Source organism: Microplitis demolitor, chromosome 2 (assembly GCF_026212275.2).
Source record: "Microplitis demolitor isolate Queensland-Clemson2020A chromosome 2, iyMicDemo2.1a, whole genome shotgun sequence".
Taxonomy (NCBI): domain Eukaryota; kingdom Metazoa; phylum Arthropoda; class Insecta; order Hymenoptera; family Braconidae; genus Microplitis; species Microplitis demolitor.
In genome coordinates this window covers 267,905-295,241 of record NC_068546.1, presented here as the reverse complement: position 1 = coordinate 295,241, position 27,337 = coordinate 267,905, and the positions used below count along the sequence as shown (strand labels likewise).

The 27,337-nt window shown below is 26.4% G+C and overlaps 2 protein-coding genes across 18 annotated transcripts in view; one reads left to right on the top strand and one right to left on the bottom strand.

Moving 5' to 3' along the window:
• LOC103580266 (potassium voltage-gated channel subfamily H member 6) overlaps window positions 1-11,218 on the bottom strand; it is a 61,225-nt gene extending 50,007 nt beyond the window's left edge. For 9 of the 16 annotated variants that reach the window (XM_053743151.1, XM_053743152.1, XM_053743159.1 and 6 more), the window contains exons 1-2: window positions 10,531-11,218; window positions 4,499-4,729 (exon numbers count right to left, since the gene is read on the bottom strand). In XM_053743151.1, coding sequence (XP_053599126.1) covers window positions 4,499-4,729; window positions 10,531-10,606 — 307 coding nt within the window. In that variant the 5' untranslated portion in view covers window positions 10,607-11,218. The remainder of the gene's footprint in view (window positions 1-4,498; window positions 4,730-10,530) is intronic. The other 7 variants (XM_053743148.1, XM_053743161.1, XM_053743163.1 and 4 more) reach the window with 1 other exon arrangement.
• A 3,198-nt stretch (window positions 11,219-14,416) lies between these two features.
• Window positions 14,417-23,532, top strand: LOC103578498 (guanine nucleotide-binding protein G(I)/G(S)/G(T) subunit beta-1). Of its 2 annotated transcripts, none has more exons than XM_008559625.3 (6): window positions 14,417-15,056; window positions 19,747-20,016; window positions 21,204-21,349; window positions 21,420-21,915; window positions 22,592-22,808; window positions 23,230-23,532. In XM_008559625.3, exons 2-6 carry the CDS (start codon window positions 19,960-19,962, stop codon window positions 23,334-23,336), a joined length of 1,023 nt encoding a protein of 340 aa, XP_008557847.1. In that variant the 5' UTR covers window positions 14,417-15,056; window positions 19,747-19,959; the 3' UTR covers window positions 23,337-23,532. The 2 variants fall into 2 exon arrangements, with proteins under 2 accessions (XP_008557847.1, XP_014295305.1); XM_014439819.2 differs by lacking the exon at window positions 14,417-15,056 and adding an exon at window positions 18,329-18,781.
• Window positions 23,533-27,337: the final 3,805 nt, after the last annotated feature.

Here is a 27,337-nt window from a genome sequence, read left to right as displayed (position 1 = left end):
GGCGGTGGGTCGTGGGCTGGGTGGTGAATGTGGTGCATGGGTTGGAAGCTGTGTGGAATGAAAGCTAGGAACGTTCATCGATCCGAAAAGAGTAGAGGGTGCTTGCGCTAGAAGCTAGTGTCGACGCCCAACCAAGACTACTTCTGACTACTTCGGACTACTTCTGACTACTTCTGACCGATGCTCTTTTCCCTAAGATATAACAACTAAACTGCAACAGGATGATACTCAGACTTTATTACTGCATCCACTACATATTTTCTTGTTTCACATTATGCCTCATTGTCTTAGTCTTCTATATATGAACGTACGTCGAGGCTTTATGGTCTGCATTGAAGCATCTAAATGTTGCACAATTGCTTCATTAAATGTTACACAATTTATATGCTAGTTTCATTTTATTGACGCCGAAGTTACGAGTCATTTAATACCGTCATGAAGGTTATTAAAAAAAATATTATACTATTTTACGGTCTCATTGTTTATGAACAAGATATTACTCATATTTTTTTTTTTTTAGTTTATCAAATAATCTTTATTGACATTTATATATTCTATCAAATTAAAAATTGACATCATTTATGGTGCAATAAAATGTTTTTTAAGTGTAAAAAATAAGGAAATATGTATTTATATATATACTAGAAATCTTGAAAAATAAATATATAAATTAGCTTTGACTTAAAAAGTAACAGAAATAATTTTCAGTTCATATTTCAAATAATCTGTTACAAAAAAAGAATTTCAAAAATACATCTGTCAATTTTACAAAAAAATCTATCGTCTATCCAAATATATATGACATATTTTTGACGCCATTTTTGAAAAAAAAAAAAATAATAATAAGTAAAAAAAAGGGGCAAGTTGATCAGCCCTTATCAATCCCAAATTTCCAGATTTTTTTTTCTCCCAGCAAAAAATAATTTTGCAGAAAAATGGCGCCAACTTAAAAAAATTTTTTTTTTTTTAAATAGTGTCACATTTAGTTCTGGATTACCCAAAATATATATCCATAAAATTTCCAATGATTAAACCGCCGAATAAAAAAGTAATCCCAGTATACAAAAAACAATATGAAATATTTTAATATTTTGGCTGGCGCCCAAAATTGTATGATCAGAAATAAACCTGTAGTATTTGATATTAAATCGAATAAGTGCGTGGGATACTTGGCAGGTGACCCATGATTATCATTATCATGTACTCACGTACTCTAGTACACACACACACACACACACACACACACATAGCAGACTAAGCTTGGAGTGTATCAACTATACGCGACGATGCAGTAAAAAAATGAAGAATAAGACGATAAAGAAGAAGAAGAAGAATATTAATGGGTTGGGACAGGTGACAGGTGACTAAGACAAGGTAAAGGTGTGAAAAAATATATGAAAATAACATTAAGCAGAAGGTTGGAGTGAAAATGAGTTGTCCGATGATCACGGTTAGGTTGGGGGTATCTATATGTACATATGTATGTATATTATAAAATATATAATAGGAGGTCACGATTACTGGGATTACTGCGTCGAGAAAACAAACCGGCCGACAGTAGTTTGGGTCAACGGCAGCTTCCCCAATTGGTCGATGACGGTACTCTCGGCCTAGTGACGTCACTACCACGTGAGTGCATTGCCCCAATGACGTGTTATGTATGTAGCACGTTTTGTTACGAATGTGTGTAAGCATATGTAGATATTAAATGGGTGAAATGAATGTGTTAAGTGTGCGCTTTGAAAGCATCAAAATAACAGCGCGTGTGTCCTCTTTTTGAATTGTGTTACTCAGCTCTTGGACTTGTCTATCTCTCATTACAAACTTTTGTTTCAAAAACTATTCAATTGTTCATTTTTGTCTAGTTTTCTGAGAAGTATTTTATTTTCTTACGAGTTTTAGTTTTTGGAAAATGGAATTTGAAAATTAAATTAAGTTTATTTCTGCTTGTTTAAGAGAAGACTGTATTTTTAGTGATTAAAGTGTTCCGGTTTGGTATTTCAAATTTTAATTTATGATGGCTGAAAGTGGGATAAGTTGACCTAGTGGACACAAAAATTTAAATAAAATTTTTTTTTCAGAGGTTATTTTAAATATTTTTTTGAACGGGGGTAGCGATGCAAAACGAAACTGGGGTAAAATGAACCAGTGTAAAAAAAAATAATTTCGACTAGACAAGTGGACACAGTGTACAGATTAAAATTTTTTTGGTTGGTAATTTTAATTATTTTTTAACAATAATATTATTTTAATAATTGTAATTAAAATCTATTGTTAAATATTAATAAGTTACAACTAATTAAATAATTATTTAGATAAAAATTTTGTAATTTATTTATTTAATCATCGAAGCAGGCATTAATTGTCGTGGCCGTACTAAAATTATTAATTTTTTATTTTTACAAAAATTTTTTTCATCGGTTCATTTTACCCCTCTTCGTTTTTTTTAAGTTTCCCCTAAATCACCAAAATAACTAAAATAACAAACACTAAAAAAAATATTTTTTTTTTCACTTAAAATTTGGGCGCGGACATGGTCAACTTGCCCCGTCCCAGCCACCGAAAATAATAATTTATTACCAAAAAAAAAAAATGGTTTCCGTGTCGTTTTACCCCGGCTCTAACTTATACTTCTACACAACTTTAATATTTTTATATAAAAAAATAACTTTTATTCTTTTTTGTCAGAAAAAATAAATTTGAAATTTTTTTAAAAAATTAAGTTAAAAATTTTATTTTAAAAAATATCGCTCATTCTACTTTATTTCAAAAATATGGTTAAAATTTAAATAACAGTACAAACATATATATTTATGTCTATACCCAACTGTAAATGTCGCGATTAAATTGCGCAACTGAATCGCGATTCAAAGGAATTCATGATTACACTCTACAGAACACATCTATACACAAATGTATAAGCCATATATCCACATATATATACATTCATATATATATGGAAATCTGATATGTTACAGGTGGTTGAATTTTCTTTTATGTATCGCGTATGTAAATTAGTAATCGTTTTAATGAAAAATTCATTTTCAAATAAAGTTCAAATTTTTTTTCCCGCCAATAGAATTTAAACAAAAAAAATTTCCCACTTAACGCGAACAATTTGCTTGATTTAAATTCATAAATTCATATTTGTTTTTGAAACTTTACTAATAAACATTTTCCCGCATTTTTTTTTTTTCCTTAAAAAAAAAACCGATAAAGTATTTCAATAAAAAGAAACTGATACTGTATATAAATTTTCATAGGCAATTGAAAAAATCCCACGACAGCTTTTCATCCGGTTTTTTTTTACTCGGGTAATTTTGTTAGATTGTGAGATCAAAGAGGGGGAAAGTTTGTATAGACCAAGATTACTTTGAATAAGTGAGTAGAGGGAAAGCGTGAATGTGGTAAATGAGGTTGAGTAAAATGAGAAAAAGCTGGATATATATATATATATATATATATATATATATATATATGTCGTCAGTTTGTCGCGGCGGATTGGTCGCGGTCTGGGTCTTGGTCTTGATTCTATTTGGGTAAAAAGAAAAAATAAGTGTAGGGATAAAGGGTCATGGGTCACGTATAATAACGGACGGACTGACAAGCGAAAAGCAACGGACACATTTTTGTTTGATTAAATATTAAATTTGATAATTGATAGAAATAAATTATGCAAGAAATTTAAAAAATTTGGATTTTTTCGTTTTTTATCCTGGGGTCGGATGATTTTTTTGGAGGAAAAGGGAAAATTTTATTGCGGTGACAGAAACTGGGTAAGTTGGGCCAACTGGGTCATGACAAAAATTTTTGGTCAATACTTTTAAATGACCGCAGTGCCTGCGGTAAATTGGACCATTTTCTCTTGTAAATAAAATTTTGGAAAAAAAATTTGACCCATTTTTTCTGTTTGAAAAAAAATTATTTTTTTAGACGATTAATAAAAGTTACTAAATTTAAATTTTTGAAAAATTTGAATTTTAAAGAAAATTTGAAAATTTAATTATTTTCTATTTTTGAACCCGGGGTAGGACGCGACATTTTTTTTTTTGAGACAAAAACTGTGCAAGTTGGGCCACCTGGATCATGACAAAAATTTTTTGAAAAAAAAAAAATTTCCCTTAGATTTTAATTAAAATTTTGAAAAAAAAAATTTCTGACCCATTTTGTCAAATTTCGAAAAATATTTATTTAGACGATTAATTAAAATTACTAACTAAAGTTTTTTTAAATTTGAATGTTAAAAATATTTTCAAAATAAAAATTTCAAATTTTGACCGAATACCAAAATTCAAAAAAGTTAAAATTCTTCTAAAAATTAAATTTAAAAAAAAAATCCCCACCCCCATCAAAGTATACAAAAATAAAATGAATATAAATAAACCTATTTTTAGGTTTTTTTTTTTTTAATTTAAATTTAGAAATTTTGATTAAAATTCCCGCGCAAAATTAAATGAAAGATTTTCTGTATCTATAAATAAATAAATAAATAAATTACCGTCTTTTCTGTAGTATAGGATTTCAAAATGTTTCTCGACTCCTGCAATCAATGCATCACGTAATGCAGCAATAGCATGAGGTGAGGTCATTGGTCCATGAAGAAAATCGCAAACGGCTGGCCGTTGCATCACCTCCGCCCTCGAAAATCCGGTAAGCCGGCAAAATCCATCCGAACAATAAATAATGTGACATAGTCCCTGTTGAGCGTTGGCTACCAAAAAACTTCTGTCTGTAATATTTATAAAAAAAAAAATTCATAAATTAGTTATTTAATTTTTTAAACATATATATGTATATACTTAGTTGTAAATTAATGCGCGGATTATATTGATTTATTTAAGCCGATGCTTGGTAATGTAAATTTTATTTTTTTTTTTTATAACTATTTTTACAGAGTAGACTCTGGAACACTTCCGGTTGAACTGATGTTAAAAGTTTGACCTTCGTCCTAAATACGACGTCGATGCCAGAACGATCCATTAAATATTTTTGGTAACGTATAATGACCGTCTGGTTACAAACTTTTATTATTATTATTATTTTAGCATTGAAATGTTTTTTTTTTTTTTTTTTTCTGGTAATTTGGAAAATTTTTTTTGTAATGAGGAAAAATAATTGGTGGTTACAAATGGGTTTTTTTAATTGGACAACCTTCAAAAATTTTTAATATATATATGTATGTATATATATATATATATATATATATATATATATATATATATATATTTATTTTAACATTGATATAAATAATAAATACTGCGAATTAAAATTGGAATATATATATTTACACCGGAAGTACTTAAGTTCGAATTCTAAGAATTTCTTATTTATTTTAATACAAAACGTCATTGTATCTTTAATTTTATAAATTTAATTATAATAATTATTAATTTTTTTTAAATAAGATTTTGAATAAAATTTCAAAAATTATTTACTTGTTTAAAATTAAAATTGAGAGGAAACTATCGAGTTTTGAGAAAAAATTAAGGAATACTTTTTTGTAGGAAATTTAATTTTTTACAAATTTAGTCTCTTATATTTTTGTCATATTTTTGATATATGACTTCCAAATTTGATTTTTAAAAACCTGGTTTTTGATAATTGTCGATTTTTGAATCTTTCAGTAGTTTTTGGCTTTGAATTAAAATTGTGACTGAAATATTGAAAATATGACAAATATATAAGAATACTTTTTTGAAGGAAATTTAATTTTCTATAAATTTAATTTCTTATACTTTTGTCATATTTTTTATATATGGCTTCCAAATTTAATTTTAAAGAACCCGGTTTTTGAAAATCGTAGATTTCTGAATCTCTCAGTAGTTTTTGGCTTTAAATCAAAATTGTGACTAAACTATAAAAAATATGACAAATATATAGAAATACTTTTTTGCAGAAAATTAAATTTCCTACAAAAATGCATTCTTTCATATTTTTCATATTATCAATAGTTTACTCAGAAAATAATTTTAAAGAAAAAGAAAATATTCAAGAGAAATTTAGAACAGAATTTTGGAACTCGGTTTCTTAAATTCGAAATTCCAAGGTAATTATAAGAGATACGCGAAAAATTTATTGGAGCAAACTTGTAGAGAATTAAATTTCCTGTAAAAAAGTACTCTACAAGTTTTTACATAAACTCAATACTTCACAAGTTATTTCAAGTGAAAAGATAAAAAATACATAAAAGAGTAAAAAAATTCAAGTAATGATTAGAAATATTTTAATTAAAAAATAAATTACAGAATTTTAACAGATTCCGATAAAAAAAATTTAATATGACCTAAATAGTAAAGTTATTAAATTAAAAAAAAATAAGAGCTGGGATTTAATCAGTTTCTAGTGGGAAGTAAAAAAAAACTGAATATAAAGCCAAAGCTAAATAAAGAAATGAAAATCAATTGGAATATCCACTTAGTAAAAAGTAAACGAAACGATAGTCGCGGAAGAAGTAGTTTTTAAATGAAATTTATAAATTTTGGCAGTGTGCCAAACTCATCGTCAGCATACAGGATAAATTTATCGTGGTCAAGTCTGTACCGCAATGAGCTCTCATCTGCTCATTACATGAGCTCTCAGGACAATTGTATCGGTTTCCATTATTATTTCTACGGAAGAGATATTTTACCCTCAACTATATTTTACTCGTCACTAGTCACTATTCGCTCTCTATTTTCTCTCCTTTTCTCCCACCCACCCACTAGTCACTAGTCAATACCCCTTGGCTATGTTTCATTGTGGTTTTTCGTCAACCACACTAGATTACAAATGCCCTACCTCCTGACTGAATAGATAGAGTCAGCTAGAATATGAATAATAATAATAAAGGTAAAATTAAAGCGACAACATACGAGCACTATCTGTTAGATGAATAAAAAAATAATAATAATAATACACTAAAAATATGCGAAATTAACATGGAGTAGGATTTTTTATTTATTTAATTTCGGAGTGAATTTTACACGAAAGGGAGTTTTGAAAAATATTTATTATAAAAATGCAGAATGAAATCGTACAGAGAAAAAAAGGATTTTTTCGCGGAAAAAATTTTACTCGCCCCAAAAAAATTTTTACTTGCCGTGAGAAATTTTTGTATTATGAATTGAAAAGTAAAATTTTCGAGGGGCGATAAAGAATTTTCTTGCGCCAATAAATTTTTTCTAGTCCTAAGAAAATTTTTGTTTTCATTTGATAATGAAAAATTTTTCTTGCGCCAGAAAATCCTTTTTTTCTGTGTAGTAAAAACTCGCGGAGTAAATTACTAATACGTAGTGAGGTTTGGTCTTTTATATTTAGACATTTATATTGAGTATGGAAATAATTACGAGCTCCCTTTTCAAATATTCCCGCGAAATAATTTTTAAAAATTCGAACCAGCTGATAATTAAAACTTTGACGCTTATCAAGTTAAAGAAATAGATTTAACATTTTCCATCATTAATACAGTTTTCACAGAGTCACAAACTGTCACATGACTCACATCAACCAACCCGCGAAATAACATTTTATATTCTACCGAAATATAAAATATTCCCATAAAAACTACGTCACCATAACAATTAAATAATTAAATGTTTTTACTATGGATTATATGAAATTATAATTTAGTGAGTTACTAAAACATTTTATAAATTAAAAACATAATATATCATGTGTTAATTATCAATACCTCAATAAATTATTTATTAAAATAATAATATTTCTCATAAAAAAGTTATTTCTATAAAATATAAATTTATTTAAGTGTCAAAACTCCAGAGAAGTGAATGCAATTTAAATAAAATCCCCATCGCACCGCTCGAAAAATCCCCATGCATAATTTTACCTCCTGCACTCCCATCAGTAAATTCCAATTTCTAAAATCCTTACTCCAAATCCACCCCCGAATTTTTAGTATTATTATTCTTATAAAATTTAACTGATAACATATGAACACCATCCATTAGATAAAAAAAATATATATGTATGTCCATTACCATTACCCTAAAACGTACTATTATTTTTTTTATATTTGATGAATTCTGACATATATTTTAGCAACACTCGTTTATCAACAGGCCCTGAATAAAACGGTCAAAGTCGCGGATGTTATATTAACGATATGAAAGACCGGTGGAAGTTTAAGTTATTAAAGGGGTGAAGGTATTATAAAAAATAATATTAATAATAATAATAATAAAAATGATAAGTGGGTCGTGGGATTTGCGGGGCAAGCGTGTCGACGGTTCCGAGGTCACGTATTTGCTACGATGCGGGAAAATCATGCGGACATGGTGCTCTCAACACAACGAGGACGAATTTCTGGTATTCCTCGAAATATCCTTCCGGTAATGACCAAAATAGATATTTATGCAAATCAACATGCACAATATTATGCTAATTAACTCATTACTCATTACTTATTAGTTATTAATTATCGGCAATTATCTTCTTTGTTACTGTAATGTACCATAGGCCAGTTTACGAGGAATTTTTTTTTTATTTTCAGTTACTGGGAGTTTAAAATTTGTTCAAATTTTTTTAAAACTTTTCAAGTAATTTGAATTTTAAATTTAAAGCCCGCCTAATTTTAGACGCTCAGGAATTTTAATAACTCATTTTTAAAGTTCATAGTTATTTTAATTTTAAACAATTTTTTATTTTTACTACTTTGTGTTTAGAAATGAGGCTAATTTTGAATTTCGTTCAAATTAAAAAAAAATTTTTTTTTAATTTTCTATAAATTTTTAAAAAATATGACAATTGACATCAAAATGTCATAAATACATATAATTAATTATTAAATGTATGAAGTATCAAAATAAAAAAAATTCTTGATATGTCAAAATTTTGAAAAAAAAAAAATAGCGGAAATAATAAAATTTGAAAATTTACTGTTTTCATATAAATAAAAAATGATATATGTAATTTATGACCAGAAGCTTAAATAAATTTGAATTTGAGTCGCGATTAAAAATATTTCGCGGGTAAATAAGTAATAATTCAAAAACGTCAGATTAGAAGCCATTACTTGCGATGTACGAAAATGATTGTGGACATAAAGAAAGAGGACAATTGTCATTTAGAATATAAATTTTAAGGCCTTAAAGTCGGATTGATAAATTGCTATACATATGTTACATAAAATTATAACTCATAAGGCTTCACCTGAAATCTATCCGTCTGTCAATTTCGATTACTATCAGACTGATCCGGCTCAGTTTTAATTTTTTATTTTCTTTATTTAATTGACATGATTGACAGAAAAAAAAATTATACGTTTTTTTATGCATTTTTTTTTTTGCTGAGTGATTTTTGTGACACGCGACCCCTTGATATATTTTTAATGTCCTATTATTATCATTATTATATATATATAGATATATTTTTTTTTTTTTTTTACGTTTAAGGTGATTATTGTTATTTAGATTGATTGGTGATTGAATGATACGGATAATTTACATAAAAAGTTATAATTTTTGTCATGAGAAAAATTGAGGGACTTTGTAAGATAAGAAATAAAAAAATTACAGACTCGGTCAAGGTTAATAAATGTTAATACAGAATATCATGATAGGTTAAGATTGATTTATATCTACTGTACAATTTTATTCAATTATTGAATTAATTTATTGATTAATTTTATGTCTGGTTTTATTATAGGAAATTTTTGATACTTTTTTTATTTGAAAAGAAAATTTAGAAAATTAAAGTTTTGAATGTATGTCTATTTATATATATATGTGTGGGTGTAGAATTTAATTAATAATGACAAAGAAAAAAAATGGAGATTGAAAAGTTCATGAGAAAATTTTTTTGAAAAATTTTGATAGAGAAAAGTGGGTCAAAGTGGGTATCAAAAATTGAAACTAAAAAAATGATCGGCTGTAGGAAGTATCAAAGTACGACATGAGGTAATTTGGTCCAATTTTATTTTTAAATCTGTTCTAAAAATTTTATTTCAGTAATTCAATAAAAATTGTCTTAAGAAAATTAAGAGAGTAAAAATGATAAATGTAGAAATTTCCATGGGTCCATTTTACCCCACGTTAGAATTTTTATTTTTCTTCAGTAACGCTTGAATTTTATTGGCGACCCCCCCCCCCCCACATTCCCATGAGTATTAAATTTTCGAATATGAAAGTAGCGGATATGAAATAAATTTCAAATTAAAAATAAATGACAAAAACAAATAAAAATCAAAAAATTAAAAAAATGCACATCTTTATTTTCAAATTCTCTAAATGCCCATTTTTTAAATTTTATTTTTTTAAAATATAATTCACTCATTTTAAAATTTATAAAATTAACAATCGTCAGCTACGTTCACACATCAACATTTCCCATAAATAATTCCCAAAAAAATTAATTTCCCTAAAAAAAAAAAAAAAAAAAAAAAACTAAAAATATACACATGTAGAAAATTAAAAAACAACATGTGCAATTTTTCAAAATATCTTTTTTTTCCAATTTATAGCCTCAACAAAAATCTAAAAATTCTGAAATGTCTAGCTTCTGATCCCCATAAAAAAATAAAAAAAAATACATTACCATGAGTATCAAATTTCCTAATGATGGTTTCAATAATGGTGGTCCTTGGAGCAACGTGTCCTCTTCTGACAGGCATCCCTATATTTTCGTCCTTAAAGGACCACTATTTATCTCAAACTTCTCCACTTATTTATTACAACAAATGTAAAAACGAATAACCGTAATTACAATTACTATCCAAATTTAATCTATATACATCCACACATATATATGCATATATACATACAATAAACAGTCGACACAACTACGCACTAAATAAAAAATAATAAATAAACATTTAACTCACTCGGAGTTTCGTAAAAAAGCACAGCACGAATTGAGCATAATTAACGTTTAAACACTTAATTATTATTATTATTATTATTATCATACATATGTATATATTATTATTTATATATTTATATTTAAAATTGTATAAAAGACACGTAGAGCAAAGTTATAAAGCATTTGCCGATTAATAAAAGTTAATAGCTGAAGGCCGTGTGAATGCGTGGTCAAAAAAGCGCGGCGGGTAATTTTCGCGATATTTATTCGTTGCCAAGATTTAATACAACGACTTTAACCTACTCCTTAATATTTTAAATTATTTGCGATTATTTTTAAAAAATTTTCCAAGCCTTTTATTTTTTAAATTTTTAAATTTTAAAAAACCGTAATTTGAATTTTAAGTTTTAATTTAAAAAAAAAAAGCGGCAATTTGAATTTTTAATTTTAAATGTAAAAAAAAAAAAGCGGGAATTTGAATTTTAAAATTTTAAAAAACCGTAATTTGAATTTTAAGTTTTAATTTAAAAAAAAAGCGGCAATTTGAATTTTTAATTTTAAATTTAAAAAAAAAGCGGGAATTTGAATTTTTAAATTTTCAAATAATTAAACTTGACCTTGACTGTAATCATCTAGTGTAATTGTCTACCCGATAGTGACTATGGGAAAATAAATGCACTGTGTGATTGTCGATTTATTCAGTTTTGTTAATTATTATTATTATTAATATTAATTAATTAATAAATTAATTGTTCAGTCGTAGCTAAGACTCGGAGTCTCGTTAACTAGGATCTGGACCCATTTAATATTTATAAATTTATTATTATTTTTATTATTTATTTTAAACTCCACATTTAAATCGATCCACTTTGTAGATTCGTAGTCTTGATGCTGGACCTTTTGTGATATAAATTTTAAATTACTTATATATTTATTCATTTTTTTTATATTTCCTCCACAAATTTTATAATTAACGTTCCTAATTTTTTTAAATTCAGGCGGTAAATAAACGTGACAAATTTTAGGCACGTTGGTTTAAATTTTTTTTTTTTTTTAATTATCAGATAAAAAAAAAAATTTTTTTTTTCGATGTCTAGAGTCAGCTGTTAATTTTTTATCAAATCGCGATACGTTTTTTTTTATTTAAATTTTCAACACAAATATTTTTAAATTCAACCACTTTTATATAAAATTTAATCATGATTTCATATATATTATATATATATATCTATATTTAACAAAAAAAAAAAAATGTCACTTTTTTAAATCACTGATTTGAAAAATTAAACGCGGGCTTTTATTTAAATTTTAAATTATTTATTTAATATTAATATATATATGTATGTATATATATATATATATATATGAATGTTTGTGGGACTAACGAATGCCGTTGGTGTAAGACTACAAATGCCGAGGATGACGGCGTGGGCTCGACGACGACTGCAAAAGACACTGGACTTTATTTATTTTAAGTCTGTGCGCATGCGCGATCAGTGCGCAAGAATGGCGGCGAGTGCGCGCGCGCGATTTGAATCCCCACCGCGGAAAAATTTAAGTTTTGAGAGAGCGAGTAGATAGGGGTGGAAATTTGTACGAGAAAGAGGGTGGAGGTAAAATAAAATAGTTACTATGTCACTATCAACAAAACAGACGTGATAATATTGATAACGTTTAACAAACAATTAACACGGTTATTATTTTTTATGTTGCATGTTATTGGTCTTTTAGAGGCTCGGATAAAAAATAGGAAGGATGAGAAAAATAATATTGATAAGCGACAGGGATTTAGATTGTAAGCCGTTAGTTTTTATTATCAGGACATTGCTGGAGTCTATGAAAATTTATGGGGTTTCGTGGCTTTAGATAAAATTTTTAAGTTTTAAATTTATCATTATTATTATTACTATTATTTATAGTAAATATTTATTTAAATTTTTTTTTAAGAGAGCTGAAGTTCGTAAAGGTAAAAAACGTGATCCTGGTTAGCAGACAATTTAAAAATTTTGAATTTTTTTTTTTTCACCTAATCAGAGACAAAAAAAGAAAACTAAAAAAATGCACATGTAGAGAATTTTGAAATTAATAAGTGCATTTTTTTATAAGTATTATTTTTGAGGCGAATGAGGATTTAAATAAAAACTGTAATCACTCCGAATTAGGTCCCGATTTTTTTAGTTTAACTTTGGCCAAGAATTTAATTAAAAAATTAATGTTCTGATGTAGAAATTGTCTATTTTCAGCCAGGAAAAATAATTGGCGCTTCGTGATCGATATAAAATATATGAAATTAATTTTTTTTACCCTTTCGCTGTATTTCGGTTGGTGCCGCGACCTCAAAGGTGATTTATTTTCGTAAAAGGGCTAAAATAACCAAAAATGAGATACAAATTTTAAAAAAATCGTCTGAATGTTTATCGATAGACAAAATACGAGGTAAGTTGGTCACCCTGAATACTGCCACCATTTCGAAATTTTATTTCCTGCTTATTATTTAAATTTTATTACAAGTTAAGAAATTTGGCGGGTAAAATAAAATTTCAAAAAATCATTTTAAATTTCCCACCAAATTTCAAAATTTTCTTATATTTTACTTTTTAAAATTTTAGCAAATATGAAAAATTTTTAGTCAAAGTTTTAAAATGGTCGCAGTACTCATGACCAATTTACCCCATTACTTTCTAGAACTTTATAACAATATTCATAAAAAAAAAAAATAAAATAAAATTTAAATGAAAAAATGTTTTATTTCGCCCCACTCTTCCTTGAATATATATATATATATATATATATATATATATATATATATATTTATATATATAAGGACAAGTGTGTTGATTTATTGAATATTAATGGCCTCGAGCATATTAATGAGTACAATTATTCAGTAGCGAAACCGTTTGAAGAACGTGAGCAGTCGTAATCTGGCATATAGTGAGAAGCTTTCATAATATATAACGACGAGGTTGGCTTTGAGGGAGTTTTAAATTGCATACTAAATGCAACGATGCATTGTAGTAGATTATCGCGTGTTCAGATCGTCAAGTACGATCAGACAGTACCGTCCCTTTAATTTTGCATTCCGCACGACATTTCACAAGTTAATTGCATGCTGATGACTCTGGCATTGGTTTCATCCCTCTCTCCTTTTACTCATATTTACTTACCAATCAATATATAAAACTTCATATTTTCCCTTACAAAAATTTATTCATTTTAAACCAAATTCTTTACCCTCAAGTCCACGGTTCGCGCCCGCGTCTCATTTCCCGCATTTTTTTAAAAAATTTTTATTTTTTAAAAATTTTTCCCGCCATTATTTAAATTATTAATTATAATTATAATCATATATATATATATATATATATATATCATATATATCATATATATATATATATATATCATATATATCATATATATCATATATATATATATATATATTAACAATCGTTAATATAAATTTGATTCTTACCATCAGCTGTCAACTGTCATAAAAATTAAAAATTCAAATTTCCCGCGTAACCTGCGCAGAATAATTCGTAATGATTCGTTTCTTTCCGTTAAAATTCGTGAATAATCGTGTGCCTACGGGGTCTACGGGAGTCCATTCAAGGAGCCCCGCCCTGCCGCTCGCCAGCAAGCCGCTGTCGTTTGCTAAAGCTCCAAAGTATTATAGATTAAAATATAAATAAATATATTATTAAAACAATACCGATTATTTAAAAATAACCGCGAATATTATTATATTTAAATAGTGACTGCACAATTAATATTAAATAATAATAATAACTATTATTACTATCTATATAAATAATATTTTATGATATTATATTACATATAAATAACTATAGTTAATAATAATAATAATTACCTCCACCTATCGGACACCATCTTAACAGGACTTGGACGCGAGCTGAAATAAAATAGTTAAGTGTCAAAAATAATAATAATACCGGCTTAAGACTGTTGCTGTTTGTCTGACAGTGTTACATTTTTTGTCTACATGTTTTGTGTCATGTGTGCAAGTGCTTAAAAATTTTTTAAATTTAAAATTAATCAGCTGTCATTTTAATTTGACATCGCGAAAAAAATTAATTTTAATTAAATTTTTTAATTAAATATATCACGGACTGATATTTAAATATATGTGATATATTTCGAGTGTATTTTGTGGTGAATACTTAAATTGAGTGGAAACCATCTTTAATAATTCGAAATTTGAATTTTAAAAAAAAGACGGCTGCGTTTTGGAAAATTACGAGGTAATTTTTTAATTTAATTTAAATTAATTAATTAATTAATTGTTGTTATTAAAAGTGTTAATTTTGTTATTTAATGTCAGGTTGATTTTTTTGTGATTCGGTTCAAAGATGGCGGCCGTTCTGTCAAACTGGTTTTTTGTTTTTATTGGATTTTGATTTTGGAGTATTTTTTATTTTGAATTTTGGGAGGGAAGATTTGAATGGGGATTTATTTTAGTGGAGCGGTAATGGAAAATTTTATTAATGCGACCTAATTATTTTATGAGCTCGTTAAGATTCCCACGTATTTGAATGAGATGAGATGAAATTTATGAAAGAGAGAGAAAGAGAGAGAGTGACAGAAGTGTAGGCCGAATACGCACGAGCGTCATTTTTCTATTGCGTAATGCGTACGCGCGTATTTTAAATGCGCATGCGTTCGCGCGCTTTTTAAAAAAAAGTTTTAATTCGTTCCAATTTATTTTGAATTTATTACATATATATATATATATGTATAAGTTACAAAAAATATTTTTGGTAAAAATTTAAATTTAAATTTAAATTTGAAATTTTTTGGTGGGAAATTTAAATATTCAAAAAAATTTTGTCTTATAACAAAATATATATGTTAGTATGATATATTTATATATGTATGAGAAATTCAATATTGTTATAAATTGTTAATTAAAAAAAAAATTCTAATTAAAATTAATTATTTTTAAAAGTTCTGAGAATTTTTTTTAAATTCTGTCAGATAATTAAAAATTCATAAATATCACTGATATATATATGTTTACATCTAAAAATAAATATGTAATCAGGAATTAAAATAATTTTCTATAAACTGATAAAAAATTTTAATGACTGTCATAAATCTCATTAACTAAAAAAAAATTAATCATAAATTTTACTTATCAACAAAAATAAACGATCCTGTTTAGCAGACAATTAAAAAATCTTTCATTTTTCCTTTTAACAATTAAATTTGAAAAAAAAAAAAAAAAAAAAAACTAAAAATATTCACATATAGAAAATTTAAAAGACTACAAGTGCATTTTTTTAAAATATTTTTTTTTTTTAACCTTTATCATTTTTTAAAAAATCAACAAATTATTAAACGCCGGCTAATTGATGATACTAAAGTTAGCCGACGTCTAATAATTTTTGAATTTTGTTTTAAAGCAGCAAATCATGAAAAAAAAATATTTGAAAAAATTGCACTTATAGGTTTTTCAATTTTCTACATGTGCATTTTTTTAGTTTTTATTTTTTTGTAATTCATTTGTTGAAAAAAAAATCAAAAAATTTGGAGTAAAAAAGTTTCCTACTAAAGAATTAATTTTCATTTCGAAATGCAAAATTGTCTTTGCTCGAAGAAATTTTCTTCATTTCTGTGCGCGAATTAATGAAGTCAATAAATAAAAAGAGTAAAAATAAAGACAATTCATCTTTTAGTCTTATCAATATATAAAATGTCCCATTGATAAAAGTAAAATAAAATGAACTCAGACTGCGAGGTCAAGGGTCAATATCTTTGGCTCAGTCCCGATTTGCAAAATATCTGCAACCTCCCCCTTATCAATCAAACACTCGATCAATCAATCACCCCTCATTAAAAAAAACCCATATTGCCCCGAAATTTCCCTCTGACGTCAGAGCTAAAAATAAAAATTCAAACTCCGATTTTTCATCCCTCCGATAAGATCCTGCTCCAAATCTAAAACAATTCCAATCCCAGCGGTATAAAATCTTAAAGAGGTTAAAACCCGCGTCGACGCAATGAATCTCCGTCAGTTTGACGTCACTGTTATATTTTACCATAACTTTTTTCAATGCAAGCCAACGTTTGAAAAAAAAAAAAAAATTGATAATTTATTTAAACCGGCAGGTGTTTTTCAAACCGTCATTCGCATCTGCCGTCTTCAAGGTTCGCTAATCATTTGAAAATAAAATTTTCTTAATTCGCAACATACATCTTTATATTTATATATTTATAATATATAAAATATACTTATTTTTTTACGGGCTAATGACCCGTGACGTAAAAGTTGAAGCGTAATCGCTAGTAAAGTGATGAGAATATGAGTTAGTACATGAGTATGTACCGTCTATATAAATATATATGTATAAATATATATAAATATAGTACCTAGTACCTAGTACTTGGTCTCCGACCTGTGCAAACTTTACAAGGAACAATTTTATCGTCTAGCTTCAATATTAGCAGCCGTTTGTTGTCTAGTACAATGCCGGGTTAATTGGGCGTTCAATTTTTTGATTTTTTTTTAGACAAAGCTAAAACCCTAAGGGTCATATTAAATATATATATGATAGTAAAAATACGTTTCAAAAAAGTTTTTGAGTCAAATTGGAAAATTGAGACAATTTATGATGAGTGTGAATGTAATAGACGTCAAGGGAATTTTAAATTATAAATAAATAGGGTAAATATTTAAAAAAGAAATATTTGAAAAAAATGCACTTGTTAATTTTGAAATTTTGTAAATGTGCATTTTTTCGAAATTTTAGTTTATTAATTATTTACCCTGTTTTTTAGTAATTTTATATTTTTCATGTTATACTGAATTTGGCAGATGTTTAATAGTTTTTGAATTTTTAAAAAAAATGATAAATTATAAAAATAAAAATATTTCAAAAAATTGCGCTTGTAGTTTTTTAAATTTCCTACATGTGCATATTTTTATTTTTTTTTATTTTGTCTGGTTGGGACAAAATTCAAAAATTTAAATTGCTTTCAGGATCACTTTACCATAATACTGAATTTACCGGCCAATAGTTTTTGAATTTAAAAAAAAATTATAAATTACAAAAATAAAAATATTTCAAAAAAATGCACCTGTAGTTTTTTCAATTTCCTACATGTGCATATTTTTAGTTTTTTTTTTTTTTGTCTCTGATTAGTTGAAAAAAAAATTCAAAATTTAAATTGTCTGCTGATTTCAGGATCATTTTTTAAAATCAATTTTTTCGCGCGTAATTATTTAAATTTTTTGAAGCAGACAAAAAAATAAGAAGTCAAGTCTATAAATAAAATATGAGTTAGCTAAGAGGGGGAAATTTATTTTTATCATTTTCAATTGACAATTGGTAGTTGGTAATTAGTAATTGTTGCAAAAAAAAGTATATTTATATATATATATATATATATATATATATATATATATATATATATATATATATATATATATATATATATATATATATTTTAGTAGACGAAGTTTTAGTAAAATTACGAGGACGACGACGACCGCAGTAGTCTCGAGTGGGGCGTCGGAGCTGTTTCCCTCATCGATTTCGAGTCGTACAACTAAACCAGCCAGTACGCAACCGACGTCACTCTTCCTCATCCACAAGCAAACCATTTTTTTACTTCACTTGCCGTCATTCCCTCCATCGCTATACATTTCCTTCTGCTTCTGCTTCACTCTCTTCCTCGTGTGCTTCCGTCATTCTAATAAATTACAATAGTGCTCCGATTTTTTACATTATATATATATATATGAAAAATGTATTTTTCAAAAGTGAATCATGTGCATTACGGATGTACCGGTTTCGGAAACTAGCGATTCACTGACGTACTTTGCCGGTAGTTATCAGCGGTTTTAGTTTTTAGTTTAATTTATATTTTTATTTTAAATAAAGTGTGTCCGGTTGTCGAGGGCGTGCTAATTGACGTCAAGAGGTTATGAAGAGGTGGAAATGATATCGTGACGATACGAGGTCGAGTAAGTGGCCATTTTATGGAAAAAAAAGTTGAATTTTTTTTACCGCCAATTGAACTTCGGTTTTTTAAAATTTTAATTTGAATTTTTAAATTTCGCGGTTTTTTTTATATTTTGGTATTTATCGTTTTTATCATATTTTTATTCTAAGAAATTATTTTTTAGTTTATTTAGAATTTACGCATGCGCATACTTTCTCACATATACATACATACATATATATATATACACACATATACATGTATACATATACATACAAATATAAATTTTATTAATTATGGAGTAAAAATAAAAAAATCAAAAATAAATTTATACCTAGTATATATGTAGATATATGTATATATATTTATATATATATATATTTTTTTTTTAATAAAAATTTATATTCCATAAAAAAAATTAATTTATATATAAATGGACCTCAAATTTATATAAAAAAAAATATATACATACCTACATACATATGCATATGTATATATATATATATATATGGAATTTTTTTTTTTTATTATGGAGTATAAATTTTTACAAAAAAAAAAAATACATATATAAATATATATACATATATATGTATAAATATGCAAAAATTTATTTGTATATATTTATATATATATATATAAATTTTTGTACTGAATTAAAAAAAAAATTCAAATATTGAAAACTTAAAAATTTATGAAGAAAAAAAATAATAAAAAATATATGAGTAAAAAGAAAGAGAGAGTAAGTGGGCGTGGACCCTGTAAAGGTCCCGACTAGGTCACGGACGTAGGCTCGTGGCAATTCGCCATGTAATTTTACCGAATCAACAGGTACCGCTAAAAAGGATAAATTACTAGGCCATTGCCCGAAAATATTTACTTTTGCCAGCCAAAAAAAATTAAAAAACTGAACCCGCTCTTCCAATACCTCCCACTCTCATACATCCCCATAATAATAACAGATAAAAAAATTGAATTTAAAAATTACAGGGGTGGCAAAGACTGGAGGATCCGAAGGTGGTGGCAGGAAAAGTAAACAGCGAATTCGGCTGGCGTCAGCAGGTGGCGAGGATCGAAGGATTTAATTGCGAAAAGGACGAGGATAAGCAGTGGAAAGGAAAGGAAAGGACGCCGGTCGCTCGAGGAATCAATCAGTTGTTATTTGATTGGAGTTTGTTTAGAGTAAAAGCTTCGTAAACAAGCATGAACGAACTAGAGAGCCTGCGCCAGGAGGCGGAAACTCTGAAAAATGCGATTCGGGTGAGCTGGCTTTGTTTTTTTTTGTTTTTTTCTTTTTTTTTTTTTAATAAATATTTTATTTTTTATTATGTTTCTATTTGTGATACGTTAGGGCGAGAGGGAGCTTGTAGTAGGGCGCGGCATATAACGCTGATCAATACCACCATCATCCCTCTTTCGTTCTCATTCTGTAACTCTGACTTACCATACCAGTACCGGCAACACGCGATTATTTTATACACGCGATATATTATTTTTTATACCGTTTTTTTTACTAACAAATAAATGCTTTAGTAAAATAAATGGGTTATTTTTAGAAGTCGTTCCACTGTAATTTTTTATTGCCTATTGATTTTTTATTGTCAATTATTTTCTTGGTATTTCATTTGAGAAGACAATTACTTTTTATGTGCAATCGAAATTTTCTTTTAGTTAATTCATGATTTCAATTTTTAAATTTCAATTTTGGGAAATTATTTTAAATAATGGCGGGAGTTAAGTACGGAAGTTTTACTTCAAATCGAAAATTTCATAATTTTTCATTTAAAAAATCATATTTTGTAAACTAATGAAAATTAAGAGTCGGTTTAGGTCTCATTTTAAAGATTAGACTTTTCCCTACAATTTTCATCTTAATAAAAATTTTCCTCTTCCATTATTTTCTGAGATATAAAATTTTGAAATCCAAAACATTTTACTCCAAATCTATTTTTTATAATTTTCTCTTCAAAATTTTAAAAATTCATATTTTGTAGAATAATGAAAATTAAGAGTCGGTCTAAGTCTCATTTTACAGATTAGACTTTTCCCTACAATTTTCATCTTAATAAAAATTTTCCTCTTCCATTATTTTCTGAGATATAAAATTTTGAAATCCAAAACTTTACTCCAAATAAAAATTTTTATAATTTTTCCTTAAAAAATTCATATTTTGTAAACTAATGAAAATTAAGACTTGATCAAGGTCTCATTTGAAAGATCAAACTTTTCCCTACAATTTTCATTTCAACAAAAATTGTCTTCCTCCACTAGTTCTTTAGATATAAAATGTCAAAATCCAAATCCCCTTCCCAATTTTCTAAATTCACTCTGCCATATTTCCAATCCACCAATCTAACAATAAATTTCCCAATCTTAATTAAAAATCCCCCCAAATATATACAAATATATCAATAACCAAAATCATAATTTCATAAAAAAAATTCCAGGATGCTCGAAAAGTCGCCTGCGACACGAGCCTGGTCCAGGCAACTGCCGGAATGGAGCCAATCGGGCGAATCCAAATGCGGACGAGACGTACGTTGCGTGGTCACTTGGCCAAAATTTACGCCATGCACTGGGGCAGCGACTCTAGGTACGTCTTACCCCTGCCCCATCACCTCTAATCAAGTAAAAATTAATTACCTCTTATTTAAACATCACAGAAATCTAGTGTCCGCATCCCAAGACGGTAAATTAATAGTATGGGACAGCTATACTACGAATAAAGTCCACGCAATACCTCTGCGATCATCATGGGTAATGACCTGTGCCTACGCACCATCAGGCAGTTACGTAGCCTGCGGTGGTCTTGATAACATTTGCTCCATATACAGTTTAAAAACTCGCGAGGGCAACGTACGGGTTAGCAGAGAATTACCTGGACACACTGGCTACTTGTCTTGTTGTCGGTTTATTGATGACAATCAAATAGTCACCAGTTCTGGCGACATGTCTTGCGCACTTTGGGACATTGAAACTGGACAACAGTGCACATCATTCATTGGACATACTGGTGACGTTATGTCACTGTCATTAGCACCGGACATGAGGACTTTTGTATCTGGGGCGTGTGATGCCAGCGCTAAATTATGGGACATACGTGAGGGCTCTTGCAAACAGACTTTCCCTGGGCATGAGAGCGATATTAATGCTGTCACGGTATTTATTATTATTATTATTATTATTATTATTATTATTATTGTTTTTTTTTTTTAGAAAGGTTTTAATTAAAGTTTGAGCTGATGTAACTTAGGAAATATTGAGTTTATGGAAAAATTCAAAAAATACTTTTTTGTAGGAAATTTAATCCTTTGCAAAAATGGTCTGATGCATTTTTATTGTATTTTTGAAAAATAACTCGGAATTTGAATTTCAAGTATTGAGGTTCAAAAAATGGAACCTTGTTGCAGTTTTTGGTCTTTATATTAATTTTCTGGGATAAATATTGAAAATATGAAAAAAATATATGAGGACAATTTTGTAGGAAATTAAATTCCCTACAAATTTTGTCTAAAATATTTTTATCGTATTTTTGAAAAATAACTCAGAATTTGAATTTCAAGTATTGAGGTTCAGAAATTGTAGACTTGTTGTAGTTTTTTGGTTTTTAAATTAGTTTTCTGGGCTAAATATTAAAAATATGACAAAAATGTATGATAACAATTTTGTAGGAAATTAAATTTTCTACAAAAAAGTATTAAATCATTTTATTGATAAATTCAATAGTTTAGCCACAATTTTGATTCAAAGTTCTGTACAAAATTGGTGGTGAATTCAAATACTTTTTACAGTCTAATTAATTGTAATTAATAAATTTATTATTTTTTATTCAAAGTTCTTTCCCAATGGTTACGCATTTGCTACTGGCTCAGACGACGCGACTTGCAGACTCTTTGATATACGCGCAGATCAAGAATTGGCGATGTACAGCCACGATAATATTATTTGTGGTATCACGAGTGTCGCATTTAGCAAGAGCGGTAGACTCTTATTGGCTGGTTACGATGACTTCAATTGTAACGTCTGGGATTCTATGAAGAGTGAACGCGCAGGTATTTTTTTTTTTTTTTTTTATCACTTTGTTTTTTTGTTTTTATTGTGAGAAGTGAATTAATTTCTATTTGTCCTTCTCGATAAATCAAATATATATATATTCCATACTACTAATTTCTCTCAAAAAATTCAAATTTCAAATTTACCCGCGAAATTTTACCAAAATTCAAATTCAAAATTTTTTAATTTCATTCAATAGAAATTCAACTCCAAATATACATTTATAAATATATATACCGTAATTTTCCATACTATTAATTTCCCTCAAAAAATTCAAATTTCAAATTTACCCGCGAAATTTCACCAAAATTCAAACATAAAAATTTAAAAATTTCACTCAATAAAAATTCAGCTCTCCCTCTATTTCTTCCTAACAAACAAAAAAAAATTCACTAATAATTAAAAAAAATTATTGATTAGGAATACTCGCGGGTCACGATAATCGTGTGTCCTGCCTTGGAGTAACTGAAGACGGCATGGCCGTGGCAACGGGATCATGGGACTCATTTTTACGTATCTGGAATTAAATAATTATCGTGAGTTGTTAATTAATTTAAACAAGTAAATAAAAAAAAAAAAAATAATAAAAGAACCAACAGTATCAGCGAGTCGTCTGCATGCGCCGTAGAGGATTTACAAAGTTATAATAATAATAATAATAATAATAATAAATAATAATAATAATAATAATAATAATAATAATAAATTAGAACAGTCACTGAATTTATGTTGGTATTAAATTTATTACGTTTGATAGATAAATTTTTGTGTTCAATACACACGTGACTTAAGAAAATATGAATGATTAATAATAAATAATATGAATGTTCTAAATACTGAGCTCTCGATTTAGATTTTAATTGGCAACGTAAAGACTTGAGACGTTTTACTGTATCGCTAATAAATATACTGATTTTTATTTTTTTTTATTTTATTTGCATATGATAATAAATCGAGAGCATGCGAACTGGATGCTTGTGCATCGGAAAAATAATTCACGCAATCTCGCGCACACGATCACACAAATTAAAATAATAATAATGATAATGGTAATGATAAACAATAAAATATAAATCAGAAAATGAATTTTAAATATTTTTAATTTTAAGTCTAATGATAACTGTAATTAATTAATTGATTGATTGATTAATTATTGATGTGTTGATTTAATGGTAACGTTATTTATTTTGTATAGACCTTTGCCTTTAAGCTGTCACTTAATAAACTAGAGATAAATTTTTGAGCAGTGAAATTTATTTCGAAAATTGTAACTGTTTCTTTTTTTTTTTTTTTTTTTTTTTTGACAGGCAAGGATTTTTTTTTTTGTAAAATTAAATAATTTTGAAATAGGACCCATTTAATAAGTTGAATTTTAATAGAAATTTTGAGTTTTTGAAAAATTTTTTATTAAAATTCAAAATAAAAAAAAAAGAACAGAAATAAAAAAATTTTTTTTTGTATATTCAAATAAAAAAAAAATTGTTTTTTTTTGTAAAATTTGAATTTTTATAAAAATTTAATTTTTTTTTTATTTTAAATTTCAATAAAAATTTTAATTTTTTGTTTAAGAGAAAGAAATTTTTATTGAAATTCAAAATAAAAAAAAACTGAATAAAAACAAAAAAATAAATTTTTAAAAATTCAAATTTCAGCAAAAAAAAAAAATGTTTAATTTGAATTTTGATAAAAATTTAATTTTTTTTATTTTGAATTTTACGAAAAATTTATTTTTTAATAAAATTCAAATTAAAAAAAAAAACTGAAAAAAAATTAATTTTTGTAAATTCAAATTAAAAATTTTTATTAACTGAAATTTGAATTCTTATAAAAATTTTGATTTTTGTTAAAAATAAAAAATTTTTATCGAAATTCAAATTAAAAAAAAAAAAACCGAATAAAAATAAAAAATTCAAATTTCAGCAAAAAAAAATTTACTTTTAAATTTGAGGAAAAAAATTTGTATTTTAAATCTGCATTTAAAATTGTAATAATTGTAATTTATATAATTAATTAATTAATTAAATAAAATAACTATAAGTAAATAATTATAACAATAAAAATAATATAAGTATTTAAGATAATTAATGATTAATTTGCAGGAAGACTAGAATTGTATTCAAAATAAAAAGCAAGTTTGTTATAAAAAAAAAAATAATTCCCATAATTTATAAAGAAAAAAAAAATAATAATAACAATAACAATCGTCGATTGTAATTCTGTCAATTTACTCCTGCGTTTTTCAATCAAATCTTGCCTTTCGGTAATTAAGACCCTATTAAATTAAGTACACTAATTTAAATATTAATATTTATAATAATGATAATAATAATAATTACATAATTAAATTAATTAACTTAAATATTTTAAAGAGCACAAGTATCATCTGCGATTTTTTGTATCTAGATCTTGTAAATCCTTTTGTACTGCGTTAAAACGCGAGCTTCATTCACGGATTGATCCTCTAATTTATTTTTAATTAATTATTATTATTATTATTTTATTTTATTGATAATAATAATTAGTAAGTTTTAAGTGGAATTAAAAAACAAATAAATGAAACATTATTATTACATAAATATATGATCTAGTCATAATTAAATTCGCGTAATATATAACTTGTATGTTTATTATTAATTATTATTATTAAATACTTTTAATTACTGTACTTTTTTTTTAAATTAAAATCCGTATTAATTTTATTTTAAAAATTAATTAAATAATTCTTTTTTTCTTTTTTAATTAACGGAAATTTTTAAAGTAAATATTTTATATAAACAATCAATTAAAAATTTTTTAATTAATTTTTATTAAAATTCAATTACTCGACCCTTTCTAATTAATTTTTTTTAAAAAACTAATTAATTGTAAATTAAAAAAAAAATTATTAATGTAACAATTAATTGGATTTTAAAAAAAAAAGTAATTAATGGAAACAATTAATAAAAATTTCTTAATTAATTTTTGTAAAGAAACTAATTAACAGAAATTTTTTAAAAGAATTTTTAATTAATTATTTAATTAAAATTCTCACCTCAATAATTAAAAAAATAAACCATAAAATTAAAAAATTAATTTATCCTCGAATTAACTAAAAAAAAAAAAATTTCTATATCTGGGTCCTATTTCATAAACTTAAGACTACGCACTAAAAAGTGATACCAATATCACCATATTTATACGCCAAATATATATAATTAAAAACCAACATGTAAAATTAATTTATTAATTTTTCTTTACTACTTACAATTATTTATAATTTCGCAAAAAAAAAAAAAAAAAAAATGGCGCCATGTCGTCATGAAGAACTGCCTCTTTCGAGTAAAAAAAAAAAAAAACGATTTAACAAAAACCGAAATTTAAAAAAATTCGTAATTGAATCATGTGACGAATGAGTAAAAAATGAAAGAAAAAAAATTCAATGCGAATGAGGGAGTAAAAGCCAAAAATAATAAATGTGTATATTAACTGACAAAAATATTAATAATATTAATAATAATAATAATTATTATTATAAATGGAGGGCACGTGTCTTTGCTGTTAAACGGTAGATAGACAAGACGGTTTCAACAATTTTTTATATAACATTTAAACATTTAAACCTATTATTATATATATATATATATATATATATATATATATATATATATATATATATATATATATATATATATATATATATAAATATATATATATACGTATATCAGCTATTAGTGGATGGAAAAAAAAATTAAATGAATTAATACTTATACTTAAATACATATAAATATATATATATAAACATAAACCGCTTGATTTATCTAAAGTGTACATCACTATAATGATCTTCGTACGTTTGTTTGCTTTTTAAAATTTTTTTACCCTACTGCATTTACTGATATGAAGTCATGTAGATTTTTCAAGGATTTGATACTGACTCGCTTGTGTTTTATTATTATTGTCTATAAAATTTTTTTTTTACGAGTGAGAATGAGAGGTGATTTAAAAAAACAGTACCGCGATTTTTCTATTTCATTTTATGTATAATTTATCTCGTATGTAATTAAAAGAAAAAAATTTAAGTAAATGTCAAATTGGTAATTTGTTGGATAAATGAAATGATAAAACGTGACGTACAATTGCGATTGTTATAATTATATCCCACTGATAGAAGAATTGCTTTTTATTGGGTGATATCAATGTGGAAAAATTAGATGGTTTATTTATAGGATCAAATTAATATATTTATTTATAGTCATTGAGTATAAAGTTGATGGAGAAGGAAGGTATGATCATATATGGTCATATTTGATGATATTTAAATTTAAAATGGGCGGGATATTGTTATATATGATGATATGTGATCTTGCTGGATCATACATGGCTGAAAAAACTGATGATATCTGAGTATATGATAATATCTGATAGCATCATATAGTATATGATCGTATATGGTTAAACTTGGTAAGGTATTAATTTAGAACGGATGGAATATTGTTATGTATAATCATATATGATCATATGTGATCTTACTGGATCATACATGGTTGAG

What these genes read in the sequence shown, in the direction of transcription:
- LOC103578498 (XM_008559625.3), top strand. Translation starts at nt 19,960, where the DNA reads ATGAACGAACTAGAGAGCCTGCGCCAGGAGGCGGAAACTCTGAAAAAT. An exon ending in CACTGGGGCAGCGACTCTAG is followed by an intron (nt 21,350 to 21,419) that starts GTACGTCTTACC and finishes TAAACATCACAG; the next exon opens with AAATCTAGTGTCCGCATCCC. An exon ending in GCGATATTAATGCTGTCACG is followed by an intron (nt 21,916 to 22,591) that starts GTATTTATTATT and finishes TTTTATTCAAAG; the next exon opens with TTCTTTCCCAATGGTTACGC.